At 37.8% G+C, this 15,050-nt stretch overlaps 1 protein-coding gene across 3 annotated transcripts in view; it reads right to left on the bottom strand.

Moving 5' to 3' along the window:
- The window catches only part of acacb (acetyl-CoA carboxylase beta), a 101,879-nt gene extending 87,367 nt beyond the window's left edge, over window positions 1-14,512 (bottom strand). For all 3 annotated transcript variants that reach the window (XM_057831254.1, XM_057831255.1, XM_057831256.1), the window contains exons 1-4: window positions 14,401-14,512; window positions 9,302-9,794; window positions 1,625-1,757; window positions 1,203-1,341 (exon numbers count right to left, since the gene is read on the bottom strand). In XM_057831254.1, coding sequence (XP_057687237.1) covers window positions 1,203-1,341; window positions 1,625-1,757; window positions 9,302-9,774 — 745 coding nt within the window. In that variant the 5' untranslated portion in view covers window positions 9,775-9,794; window positions 14,401-14,512. The remainder of the gene's footprint in view (window positions 1-1,202; window positions 1,342-1,624; window positions 1,758-9,301; window positions 9,795-14,400) is intronic.
- Window positions 14,513-15,050: the final 538 nt, after the last annotated feature.

Below are 15,050 nucleotides of genomic sequence, written 5' to 3'. Positions count from 1 at the left end.
TCAACTGTTAACAGTTGTTAAAATTGCTCCCGTTATTCCATAATTTCCCTTCAGTGTACTCTTGTCAAAGTTTAAAAACTATTTCATCATTTAAAGATAGATTCAAGACAAGATTCTGCCGATTTAGGAGTATTTTAGATCAAAAGTTAATTAGGTTCGCTACAACAGAACCTTCTAGAGAAGTCACTGCTTTAGTACTGCTTTAAGATGGCGGCTGTTTACTAACGCCGGAAAGTCTGTCATTTTGCATCTCGGTTCAATAATACAAGTTCTAACACCGCAATCGTCTGTCATTTTGCATCTAGTTCTACATATAATACAAGTTCTAACACCGCGATCGTCTGTCATTTTGCATCTAGTTCTACATATATATGATATCTACTGTAGCCGCAGTCAGGTATGATTTTTTTTTTTTATCTAGCGGCATGAGTTGAACATGATATTTACTCTCGGTCCGTTCCTCATTGCGTCCTAAAGACCGCGCTGACTGTGTTTTACTTCCACTTTACCTGGTATAATTCAATAATCGGAATTTGGATGCTTGTGAATCGTTCTCGAATCTTCCACGGCCGAATCGCGAATAATCTAAGAATCGGAAATTTCGCACGCCTCTATAAACTACATCCCTAAATGTCCAAATTGAGTACTGCTTCTCATTTTCCCTCCAAAATGTCATGTGACTCGTTACAGGAGTGCTGTCAGAATTGCTGCAGAGATTGAAGAGGTGGCGGGTCAGCCTGTTAGTGCTCAGACCATACGCCGCACTCTACATCAAATTGGTGTGCAAGGCTGTCACCCAGGAGGAAGCCTCTTCTGGAGACGGTACACAAGAAAGCCTGCAAACAGTTTGCTGAAGACATGTCAACAAAACACATGGATTACTGGAACCATGTCCTATGGTCTGATGAGACGGGCGGGACAAGCAGTACTCAATTTGGACATTTAGGGATGTACGTAGTTTCTAAGGGGTGTACTCACTTTTGTTGCCAGGGGTTTAGATATTCATGGCTATATTTTGAGTTATTTTGAGGGGAAAATAAATTAACTCTATTATATAAGCTGCACAGACTACTTTTCATTGTGTCAAAGTGATATTTGTCAGTGTTGTCCCATGAAAATATATACTTAAATATCTGCAGAAATGCGAGGGTTGTACTCACTTTTGTGATTCACTGTACTTAATAAGAACTGCAATGTAGTACCTGCATTAGCTTTTAAATCTTCAGGAGTTACCATCACCACAAAGCGGATGGTCCTCTCATTTCGGAACATCTCGTAAGACCAGCGTCGAATAGACCGCATGCATTTGACTGCAGCTATGCCGTTGTTAGCGATAAGCACCTGTAAAATAAACCACAAAGGGCTAACTATAAAACACTAAGGCACAGATTTAGACAGCAGAAAAAAAACAACAGCAACAATTCACCATCAGTCAACTGCAAAAGAACTCAATGTTACAATGGAGAGATTGTCGTAAACACTAAAAGGAGATAAAGCCTAATCCAGAACCATCTTTCCCTATATATTTTGAATTCTTCATTAATCCATGTTCAACCATTCTACAAAATTTAGAAATACAAATAGTCAATGAAAACATCAAAGGTAGTTCAGGAAGAATACTTACTTTATCGATGACACGGTTTCCACCAAAGCGGGTGACAAACTCTGCAGGTGAAGCCACAGTGAAGTCTCTCGGAAGATCCATCTTTCTGTGTTCGCGTCCTTTTTTAACCAAGTGAAGACCAGACATGCTGGGCCTAGAGCAAGAAAATTTTGAAATATTTGTCTGAGCAAAAAAACTGTTTGAGACTGAACCATTCCTTAATGTCAATGACAGATAGCTGAAAAGAGCCAAGAGTTCTATTCAACCACACCGGTAAACAACTGAAGAACAGAATGAAGAAAGTGAGCTGTTGAAATCAAAAGCCAAAGTCAAAGTCAAAGTTCAGTTTCTGCGATGGAGCAGCCCAATCTACAGTACTTTATGTCCTTATCTTGTTTTCTGCTGTTCTAAGTAAATGGTGTTTATGCAGACAGCATTTTTCACAGTAATAACTCGCAAAGTGCTTTACATGATTGCAACTGCTGTTCTAAATATAACTTAAATGTAACCGAGATATGGCAGGATTCAAATAAAACATATACTGTATTTCAATACCTAATGTCTTTCTTTAATACAGCAGTAGAAAAAATATCTGAACCTTTTGGAATTTCTCACATTTCTGCATAATATCACCATGAAATGTGATCTGATCTTTGTAAAAATCACACAGATGAAAAAACAGTGTCTGCTTTAACTAAAACCACCCAAACACTGAAAGGTTTTCATATTTTAATGAGAATATTATGCAAACAATGACAGAAAAACGAAAACATTAGGAGGGGTTTGAATATCAAACTATTTTAACTCATACTAACATTTATCTTTTAAGGAACTACAAGTATTTCTGTCCATGGTTCCCTTTAATAAAATCCATCAGAAATAGAGGTCAACCGATATGGGATTTTCAAATGCCGATATCTAAAAAAATTTCAGCTGATTGCCGATATCGAAAACAGATTTTGTCAGCAGATATGAGGCCGATATCCCTTATTTTAAATATAGCACGTAGATTATGAAAGGCAGTTTTAAAAAAAATGCTTCAACTGTTTCAAATTTACAATGATGACCTGAGACTTAAAGGGTTAATTTGGTCTAGTGCTACCAAACTAACGAACGCAGTACATCTTTTTATGATTATACACACTCAGTGCATTTGTACAACAGTACATTATTTTTCAAACAATTAAACCTTCTAGGACGTCACGATAAGATGTAAAAAAGTGAGAGTGAGAGTTTAAGACGATGCTCGCCATACTAAAGCTAATGCTAACGCAAATGCTACGCTACGAGTTACATTCATAGCGTAATGATCACTCAGTAAACACCTTAAAAGGCTAAACACTGCATATTCTCTAAATCAAGACAAAAAAAATCTTACAACATTTCCAAAACAGACAAGCCTGATGCTTCTTGTAGCAGCCTGTCTTCAAGCTGCTGCATGGTCCTTCCGGGGTTCGACTGTCAGTGAGAAGCTACCACACTAGCACACACAGATGCCTGATCAAAAATATTTTTTATCGGTTTATTCTTTTTGTTAATCGGCCGATGACAAATGTTGGAAAAAAAAAAGTCCATATATCAGCCAGCTATGCCGGCCGATATACAGTGACAGGAGACAGTACACAAGAAAGCCCGGAAACAGTTTGCTGAAGACATGTCAACAAAGCACATGGATTACTGGAACCATGTCCTATGGTCTGATGAGACGGGCGGGCTTTCTTGTGGACCATCTTCAGAAGAGGCTTCCTCCTGGGATGACAGCCATGCACACCAATTTGATGTACAGTGCGGCGCATGGTCTGAGCACTAACAGGCTGACCCCCCCACCTCTTTAATCTCTGCAGCAATGCTGACAGCACTCCTGTAACAAGTCACATGACCTTGTGGAGGGAAAATGACAAGCAGTACTCAATTTGGACACTTAGGGATGTACGTAGTTTCTAAGGGGTGTACTCTTGTTGCCGGGGGTTTGATATTAATGGCTATATTTTGAGTTATTTTGAGGGGAAATAAATTAACTATTATATAAGCTGCACACACACTACTTTTCATCGTTTCAAAGTGTCATTTTGTGTTGCAGTGTTGTCCCATGAAAAGGTATACTGAAATACCTGCAGAAATGCGAGGGGTGTACTCACTTTTGTGATACACTGTATCAGTCAACCTCTAATCAGAAACAAAAAAAGGACAGAACAGATTTTAAACGGTGTGAAAATTAATGGTGGTAAGATATGATTTATGGGCTTTTATGAAAAATATATTCTATGCCTTCACTGGCCACAACCAACACAGGCCCTCTATTAGGAATGCCTTACCCCCCCTAAAAGAAATCAATTTCCAGCACAGTCCAGCACTGTTCATTCCAAAGCCTCACTGGCGTGAAACCCTGAATGACTAACCTTTGTTGAAACACTTACCCATGTTTGGAAGTAAAATGTTTGCTCTGAGATTCAGTTGATATCAGCAATAAATACAGTATAAAGGCTGCACTTAAACTTAAAAGTACACAAGATTGAATTGAAGTACAATCTTCTGATCTCTTTTTTAAAGAAAGTCAGCACATACAGTACTTTATGTTAGTGGGTGTCCTTTATCCAACTAATAAAAGCCATGTAAAAATTTGGCTACAAAATTCAATGATGATGCCATAGCGTTAAACAAGTATCATTCCACTTCCCTTCTCTGAAGCGAGCATACACAAAACATGCGTGCACTAATCCAGTGCTTAAGCACTTACATAACTACAAGAGTACACAGCTAGGTGAGTAATTCTTCCTGTTGAAACTCATCTACAGCAGCATCTGTTTGAAACGGCTGCAACAATAAAGACTAGAAACAAAACGCGCACACTAGCTATGACCTCAAATGACAAAGCTTGAAAGTGGCCTACCTTGGAAAATAGAGGTACCAGGTAGGACTTTGAAAAGCATCTCCCTCCATTATGTATTGGCAAGATTCATAATGTCGTGCGTTTTGAGAGTGAAAGGAGCAACATAATAACACTTCCTGGCTTCCGATTCTCTCCTCCCACTTGTGCATCAGATAAAACAGAGTAAGCATTACAACAAGTCGCCATTTACAAATCGAAACAGCGCAGACCCAAGAGAAGCAAAGTGTTCCTTGAACAGCAGTCAGATTAACAACTCTCTATCCATAGAACTAAACATTCCAAATTAACACGTAGTGGTACTCCTGAGGTCAAACACAAATTGTTCCAGAAAAGTGGATTTTAAACAATTTTAAAAAATGTAAAAAAAATCATTAGGGTTGTTCCGATCATGTTTTTTTGCTCCCGATCCGATCCTGATCGTTTTAGTATGAGTATCTGCCGATGATTGCTTTTTTTTGCTCCCGATTCAATTCCAATCATTCCCGATAATTTTTCCCAATCATATACATTTTGGCAATGCATTAAGAAAAAAAATGAATAAAACTCTGACGAATATATACATTCAACATACAGTACATACAGTGAGGAGAACAAGTATTTGATACACTGCCGATTTTACTGGTTTTCCCACTTGCAAGCCATGTAGAGGTCTGTAATTTGTATCATAAATTCTCTTCAACTGTGAGGGACGGAATCTAATACAAAAATCCAGAAAATCACATTGTATAATTTTTAAATAATAAATTTGTATTTAACTGCATGAAATAAGTATTTGATACATTACCAACTAGTAAATATTTCGGCTCTCATTTCTTTTTTAAGAACCCCTCCTGTTCTCCACTCATTACCGGAAGTAACTGCACCTGTTTGAACTTGTTACCTGTATAAAAGACACCTGTTCACATGCTCAAACAAACAAACTCCAACCTCTCCACAATGGCCAAGACCAAAGAGCTGTGTAAGGACATCAGGGATAAAATAATAGACCTGCACAAGACTGGGATGGGCTACAGGAAAATAAGCAAGCAGCTTGGTGAGAAGGTAACAACTGTTGGAGCGATTATTACAAAATGGAAGAAGTCCAAGTTGACGGTCAATCTGCCTCATTCTGGGGCTCCATGCAAAATCTCACCTCATGGGGCATCACTGATCATGAGGAAGGTGAGGGATCAGCCCAGAACTATACGGCAGGACCTGGTCAATGACCTGAAGTGAGCTGGAACCACAGTCTCAAAAAAAACCATCGGAAACACATTACGCCGTCATGGATTAAAATCCTACAGCGCACGCAAGGTCCCGCTGCTGAAGCCAGTGCATGTCCAGACACGTCTGAAGTTTGCCACTGACCATCTGGATGATCCAGAGGAGCAATGGGAGAAGGTCATGTGGTCGGATGAGAGCCAAATTGAACTTTTTGGTCTAAACTCGGCTCGTCGTGTTTGGAGGAAAAAGAAGGATGAGTACAACCCTAAGAGCACCATCCCAACCGTGAAACATGGAGGAGGAAACATTTTTTGGGGCTGCTTCTCTGCCAAAGGTACAGGACGACTGCACCGTATTGAGGGGAGGATGGATGGGGCTATGTATCGCCAGATCTTGGATGACAACCTCCTTCCTTCAGTGAGAGCCCTGAAGATGGGTCTTCCAGCATGACAACGACCCAAAGCACACAGCCAAGGCAACTAAAGAGTGGCTCCGTAAGAAGCATCTTAAGGTCCTGGAGTGGCCTAGCCAGTCACCAGATCTGAACCTGATAGAAAATCTATGGAGGGAGCTGAAAGTCCGTGTTGCCCGGCAGCAGCCCCAAAACCTGAAGGCTCTGGAGAAGATCTGCATGGAGGAGTGGGCCAAAATCCCTGCTGCAGTGTGTGCAAACCTTGTCAAGGACTACAGGAAACATTTGGTATCTGTAATAGCAAACAAAGGTTTCTGTACCAAATATTAAGTTCGATTTTTGTGATGTATCAAATACTTATTTCATGCAATTAAATGCAAATGTATTATTTAAAAATCATACAACGTGATTTTCTGGTTTTTTGTATTAGATTCCGTCCCTCACAGTTGAAGAGAACTTATGATACAAATTACAGACCCCTACATGCTTTGCAAGTGGGAAAACCGGCAAAATCGGCAGTATATCAAATACTTGTTCTCCCCACTGTAAGTACTGTATTTGTTTATTATGACAATAAATCCTCAAGATGGCATTTACATTATTAACATTCTTTCTGTGAGAGGGATCCACGGATAGAAAGACTTGTAAATCTTAAAGGACAAATGTGACTTTGTATATTGTGACTAAATATTGCCATCTAGTGGATTTTTATGAGCTTGCAGTAAATGATAATTCAGCCATTTAACTTCTGCCCAAACGCATGATGGGAAGTGCAACCATGACTGTGCGTAATGGTACCAATTGATATATCTTTTCAGCGTTGGGAAATTAAATAGGGTGTTAAGAAAAAGATCCACTGCTATCTTTCTTCCCCACATTGCTTCCCACAATATCTCTGATCGATGAGAGAGGGATTGTTTAGCCAATTAAAAAAGGGCTTCAAAGGCTGCCAAAATTCTCTCTACTCATTTTACATTGCCTTTTAGTTCTATGTATACGTAAAACGGTGCCATTATAGATTGAACGCGACAACGCGTGAGTGGGTAGTGCAGCGCATACATTAACTGCGTTAAATATTTTAATGTTATTACCGCCGTTGACGCGATAAATTTGACGGCCCCACTTTAAGCCAAAACTAAAGACTCTGGATGAGTGTAAGACAGTTTGTCTGTAACGTTAAATACAATTAGAAAACGATTTAATTAAAAAAAAAAATATATATATATATATATATATATATATATATATATTAAAAAAGGCATGTCCGATATTTTTTTGCCTATTCCGATACTTTGAAAATGACGTGATCGGACCCGATCGATCGGGATCGATCGGGACGCCAATCGATCAGGACATCTCTAAAAATCATCATAAAAACTTTGTCAAAATTGTTTAAGCAATATTTTTTATATAACTGTCATACAAGTCATCTACAAGAAATATAAACACTTAAAAAAATATATATTGTTAGGGACTGCCTTCAGATGGAAGAAAACCAGTCTTTTACTTGCAGTTTACTGCTGCTATTGACGCTGATGGGCATCCATCCGTGTCAATGCGTTGATATTCAACTGTAAGGTATATTTTAGGGCTGCAGCTATCGAATATTTTAGTAGTCGATTAATCGATGGACTAGTTAGTTCGAATAATCGAGTAATCGGATAAGGAACATGAAAAATTAAAATACCTGAGCTGAGCCTCAAACGGTATAATTTTTTTTTTCCTAAATGAGGATCTATGTACAACAAAAAAACAATTGGCTAACTTACATAGAAAAAGTCCACTAGCTTAAGTGCTATAAAATTCAAAAGTTTGTTTTACAATGCTCTTAACAAATGGTTCAGACACATATTCCCACAAAAAAACGACTAAATATACCTATAAACTCAATTCTGAATGCATTAAAAAACATTAGCTCAAACAAAAACTTAGCTTAGGTTGGTCTTAACAGGGAGCAGTTGGATTCAGCCATGTGAAAAGAGGCAGACCAGAGGGTAGTGTATCCACCCTAATCAATAAAACTAGATGCCATCACTTTCAAAATATACCATCACAACGGCACTTTAATTAAACGAATACTCGAAGCACTAGTATATTTTGTCCTTTTTTTTAATGTACATTTGCCGAACTATTGTTTCTGCTAAGGGTGCACGATATCCGTTTTTTGAAACCGATACCGATATTGATAACTTCCTGCTCCTCAAGCCCGATAGCGATACGATAACCGATAATATATATATAATTTTTCAATGTATATTCACACCGAGTTTATGAACACCTGTAGGTCAAAAATACTAGTGGTTGATTAAGCATAGATTTGCCTTTGACCAGACCAGAATTTTCATGACACCAAATGACACTTAATGACATACGCATTCAGTAATATCCATGATAGTGTCATGTCATAATTTTGATGATCTAATTACAGTCTTATGACACCGCTGTCAAATAAAGTGTTACCTAAAAAAAAATCAACAAATAAGCCACAGGTATCAAAATGAAGGAAAAAAGTAGCGGCTTATAGTCCGAAAATTACAGTATTTCATGCAGTTAAATACAAATTTATTATTTAAAAATTATACAATGTGATTTTCTGGATTTTTGTATTAAGATTCCGTCCCTCACAGTTGAAGAGAACTTATGATACAAATTACAGAGACAAATTATGACACCGACGGGCATACCATATTCAATGGATGACGATCTTGGCGAAAAGTTTAGCTGTCCTAAACAGCCTGATTTAGAATTCCCCTCAAGAATGATGATAAATTTTATTTCTGACACTGCGTTTTGGGGTCATCAACATGTTGTGCCCCCCCCCCGGCCCAAAAGTCAAACTCCGCCTATGGCTGCAGCGCTAATTTTTTTTTTTTTTTTTTTAAATCACTTTAGAAGGGAGGTGGTTAGCCCCGCTATTGACCTGGAGTCACAGCCCAAATTTCAACGTCACTCTTGATCCAATAATAGAGCAAAGAGGGTGTGAATGATACAACAATAGCATAGGTCAGCTTGTTTCAGTCACATGATGTAGCATAATATAGGACAGGGCACCTTGTGCACCTAACACTGCCTAACACATAAACAGGAAAAACAACTGTGATTGATGTTTCAATGAGCATCTGTCAGGGTGTCATTCACGAACATGATGCATATACAGTACTTTATGTCACCACATTCAATAGCGCAATCTTACTTCATGCCCGAGTTGAGCTGTGGCACTTCAGTGGACGTCTGATGACGAGAAGACTTGGCAGCAGAGGTTGACGGCTGTGGAGGACCACTTGGCGGTTTGGCAGCTAAAGGCTCCTCGTCTGAAGAATTGTCCTCCGAGGCTCCCAGAATAAACTTGAGACGCTCCCTCGCCCTGAGCCCGGATCGGAGCATTGGCACATTGGTTGTTGAAGGTTCTTGTGCAGTGAGGGGCTGTTGTTGCTCTTTCACATCAAGTCCCTCAGCTTGGAGTCTGTGCTCCTCAGGCTGCGTTGAGATACACTGTTGGCCTGGATGAGAGGAGTGGGCAGCAGGCACATCCTCTTGAAGTGCAGGGGGGCTGTCACCCACTGGTGATTCCTTTCCTTTCTCGGGCATCTCAATTCGGCTGTTATTAATCTTTCGCAGTTGAAAAAAAATCCATAGGATGAATCCAAACAATGCAAACCAGAGCATTAGCAGACATTCTCCTGGCACTGTTGAAAAAAAAAAGTGGGAAAATTCAATACATTTTTAACATTTTTAAAATTCAAAATGGGCTTTTAGCTACTATTAACACATTTATGCTATAATAAATAAATACATTTTAATTTACACTTATTGGCCTGAAGATAAGACGTTTATTTTTGCTTTGAAACAAGACTGAAAAAGAGGGGGTCGTCTTATATTCGCGGTCTAGACATTATACCCATTCCCGACGCTAGATGGCGCCAGACATTATTGAAGCGATGTTCTGTCATGACAGATCTCAGCGGTCTAGACATTATACCCATTTACGACGCTAGATAGCACCAGATATCATTGAAGCGATGTTCTGCCATGACCGATCTCAGCTACTCTCAAGTTTAACCAGTTTGCATTATTTTATTGCAATGTTTTTCCCTTATTCAGATTCGTTTCAAGACTACAGTGACATTTAGACTTCACTTTGATGGTTAATGCAGTTATTGGAATTTTGTTGTTTTATCACAATAGATTAGTTTATTTACATTTCAAAAACCAGAAGCCATTCATTTACAAATGTGATTCCACTTTAGTTTACATATTTAAATGTTCATGTGTTATGATTTGAATGAGGCAAAATAACATGGTTTTTCTCTCAAATATATTGTTATAATCATTTGTTTCGGATGTACTGTAATTATTTTCTGTATAAAAATTCATTTGGTGTTAAAAAAAAAAAATAAAAATATTTGTACTTTTCTTTGTATATTTAACCAATAAAACTTATGACCTTCAACATAGAGTGTATTAAAGATGTCCTGATCGATCCCAGAATTGGCATCCCGATCGATCGGGTTCGATCACATCATTATCGGAATCGGCAAAAAAATATCAGACATGCCTTTTTTAATATAAATATATTTTTTTAATTAAATCGTTTTCTAATTGTATTTAACTTTACAGACAAAATGTCTTACACTCATCCAGAGTCTTTAGTTTTGGCTTAAAGTAGGGCTGTCAAATTTATCGCGTTAATGACGGTAATAACATTTAAATATTTAACACAATTAACGCATGCACTGCACTACCCACTCACGCATTGTCGCGTTCAATCTATGAGGGCACCGTATTACGTATATATAGAGCTAAAAGGCAACCTAAAATGAGTAGAGAGAATTTTGGCAACCTTTGAAGCCTTTTTTAATTAGCTAAAGCCTTGCAATCCCTCTCTCAAAGATTAGAAATTTCATGGGAAGCAATGGTAGTTGTTGATCTTTTTCTTAACACCCTATTTTATTTCCCAACGCTGAGAAGATATATCAATTGGTACCATTACGCACAGTCATGGTTGCACTTCCCATCATGCATTTGGGCAGAAGTTAAATGGCTGCAGTATCATTTACTGAAAGCTCATAAAAATCCACTAGATGGCAATCTTTAGTCACAATATACAAAGTCACATTTGTCCTTTAAGAACTACAAGTCTTTCTATCCGTGGATCCCTCTCACAGAAAGAATGTTAATAACGTAAATGCCATCTTGAGGATTTATTGTCATAATAAACAAATACAGTACTTATTTACTGTATGTTGAATGTATATATTCGTCCGAGTTTTATTCATTTTTTTTCTTAATGCATTGCCAAAATGTATATGATCGGGAAAAATTATCGGGAATGATTGGAATTGAATCGGGAGCAAAAAAAAAAAAGCAATCGGATCGGGAAATATCGGGATCGGCAGATACTCAAACTAAAACGATCGGGAGCAAAAAAAACATGATCGGAACAACCCTAGAGTTTATATAGTTTATTAAGATCCATCAAGTAGCATGGGCATTTAGAATGATGTCAACCATATTGGAACACCCTGTAAATGCTTAACAAACAAACTGTTAACAAATACTTCAAAAATCAACAATAAATCATTTATCAACAGTTTAGTAATGATCTATTAACTAGTAGTAGTAGTTTTTTTTTAAATAATGAATTATTATGTCCATTTCTAATCTTACAACAACAAAAATGTATAGTACTTATTTGCAATCACACACAATTTTTCATTGTGACGTGATTTGTTTAAAAGTTAAAAATATGCGAGTGAATAATTTTTTTAAAGTATTTTTTTTTTTAAACTAAATATTAGACATCAATTAATGATTCTAGGCCAGGGGTGTCCAAACTTTTTGCAAAGGGGGCCAGATTTGCTGTGGTAAAAATGTGAGGGGCCGACCTTGGCTGACGTCCTTTACGTAGAACAATATTCATTCATTCATTTTCCATGCCGCTTATTCCTCACGAGGGTCGCGGAGGTGCTGGAGCCTATCCCAGCTAACTTCGGGCAGTAGGCAGGGGACACCCTGAATTGGTTACGTAGAACAATATATTTTAGCAAATTTTAGCAAGCCATTCTGTGTGTCACATTTGCTTTATTACCATATTGGCCCGAATATAAGACGGCCCTGATTATAAGACGGCCCCCTCTTTAACAAGACTCAAGTTTGAAAAAAGACTTTTTGAACACCAAATTAATTTTTATACAAAAAATAATTACAGTACATCTAAAACAAATGATTATAACAATATATTTGAGAGAAAAAGCATGTTATTTTGCTTCATCCAAATCTTAATATCTGAACATTTAAATATGTATAACACCATTACCATTACCATGTAAACTTAAGTGCAATCACATTCGTAAATGAATGGCTTCTGGTTTTTGAAATGTAAATAAACCAATCTATTGTGATAAAACAACAAAATAGCAATAACTGCATTAACCATCAAAGTGAAGTCTAACTGTAACTGTAGTCTTGAAACAAATCTGAATCAGGAAAAACATTGCAATAAACTAATGCTAACTGGTTGAACTTGAGAGTAGCTGAGATCTATCAGGACAGAACATCGCTTCAATGATATCTGGCGCCATCTGGGGTCGTGAATGGGGCGAGTAGCTGAGATCTGTCATGACAGAACATCGCTTCAATGATATCTGGCGCCATCTAGCGTCATGAATGGGTATAATGTCTAGACGGCGAATATAAGATGACCCCCTCTTTTTCAGTCTTATTTCAATGCAAAAAAAACTGTCTTATATTCGGGCCAATACGGTATTTTTTTTTTTTTATTAATAATTTCAACAATCTTGCAACTAGCCTTTGTGGCGTTCTCTTTCGACGGTCGGGCTCTTGTGAAATACTGCTGCTGTAAAATTAAACTAGCTTCAATTTCTCGCTACGTACCTTCCCCTGTAATCTTGTCTTCGTGTCTTGTTTGGTAATATCGCCTCACATTGAACTCTTTAAAAACAGCGACTGTCTCTTTGCAAATGAGGCAGACACATTTGTTGCGTATTTTACTGACGTAATCATTTAATTTCTACCTATCCTTTAAGCGTCGGCCGTCGAAGTCAACTTTTTTATTGTTAATTGTCGCCATTTTAGAAAATTGGGAGTAACGGGTCACACGGGGTACTGTTGCTTAGAGTGCTGCTGCCTTTCAGTGGGTAAATGAGGAGCAGCATTTAGTGTGTAAGCTACTTCATGTGCTGGTAGCAGGACTGCTGACCAATTTATTAAGTCTGTGTGCGGGCTAGACGTTATTGATTTTATGACAGAGGCTGGGGGCCAGATGAAATTTGACCACGGGCCGCATTTGGCCCCCGGGCCGGACTTTGGACATGTCTGATATAAATATTACATTTTTGCATCGGGAGAAGATACTTTTACTTTTTACATGTAAAGTACATTTTAAAGCAAGTATTTTTGTACTTTTATTTGAGGATATTTTCCTTAGATACTTGTACTTAATTAATTTTTTGCACCTGTATCTGCACTTTTACTGAAGTTGAAAAAAAAAAAAAAAAAGTGATTACTTCATCCACCAATGAAAAACAGCACGTTGTAGCTTCCTGCACAAATAACGTTCATACCGTCCCTGAGTAAGAGTGCATGCAACATTTTCCAAGCAGGGTCTGGTAAACAAAACAACAGCCCTGCAACAGCTGACATCAGATCTAAGAGTGGCTACTTGGCTTCCAATGGTGCCAAGGTCAGTACTGTACCGAGGTCCTTAGAGCTGACAATAGATGAGCTGCAATTATCAACAGCAGGCACCCAAACACCGAAAGAGCACGAAAATTGAATAAAGATAGCAATCTGTCGTTTAAAGTTTTGGTATTTTCCGTTTTAAAGAGTTTTCTGGGCTTTATTTGGTGTCCTTCATCTGATAGTCCACAGCAATACAAAGTTAATTTGCCCTGTCAACATCAAACAAAGTATATTTAACGCTCCTTTAACAGGCTTAATCGCTGTACATACACGTTATGCTTTAATCTTCAATGACATGAGAAAGGAAGGGGAAAAAGTTGCATTTGTTTATTTATTTATTTTTTCATTATTTTGAGAATTTGCCTTACACACTAACACGGATCTTCTATTTTACACGATTCAATTAATTGCAAGTATATTGAATATTCACGAGTGAGCGATAACGATGAGTTATTGACGCTAGCAAGCTAATAGTCAACAAAACTTTGCAATCGTCAACGAAACCGTGGACGAACGTGTCAGAGGACAAGTAATTGTGCTATTTGTTGAGTCGCTTCTTGTTAAATGTAACCTTCTGTCAGTTGTACCTACCTTCAAGTGCCAACCATTCACTCCTAAGGTTAGCACCCCTCCCCCTACCCTAGTAAACATGTGCGTGGTGGTTAAGCTCCTCCCACACAAGCGGAAGTTCCCTCAAAGATTGCCTCGATCAATGAGAGTAAAGATTCTCACGTGGAATATGGAATACAGAATAATACAGTACAGTGATCCCTCGCTACTTCGCGCTTCAATTTTTTTTCAATTAAAAAATAAATAACTGCAGTATTTTATTTAAAAATCTTGAGATATATTCATGTATTCATGTACAAATCATTGTTTTCTTATATATACATACAGTGCGGCAAATAAGTATTTAGTCAACCACTAATTGTGCAAGTTCTCCCACTTGAAAAATATTAACCAGGCCTGTAATTGTCAACATGGGTAAACCTCAACCATGAGAGACAGAATGTGGGGGAAAAAAACAGAAAATCACATTGTTTGATTTTTAAAGAATTTATTTGCAAATCATTGTGGAAAATAAGTATTTGGTCAATACCAAAAGTTCATCTCAATACTTTGTTATGTACCCTTTGTTGGCAATAACGGAAGCCAAACGTTTTCTGTAACTCTTAACAAGCTTTTCACACATTGTTGCTGGTATTTTGGCCCATTCGTCCATGCAGATCTTCTCTAGAGCA

The sequence above is a fragment of the Corythoichthys intestinalis genome, chromosome 3 (assembly GCF_030265065.1).
Source record: "Corythoichthys intestinalis isolate RoL2023-P3 chromosome 3, ASM3026506v1, whole genome shotgun sequence".
Lineage (NCBI taxonomy): Eukaryota > Metazoa > Chordata > Actinopteri > Syngnathiformes > Syngnathidae > Corythoichthys > Corythoichthys intestinalis.
This window is presented reverse-complemented; position numbering and strand designations above follow the sequence as displayed.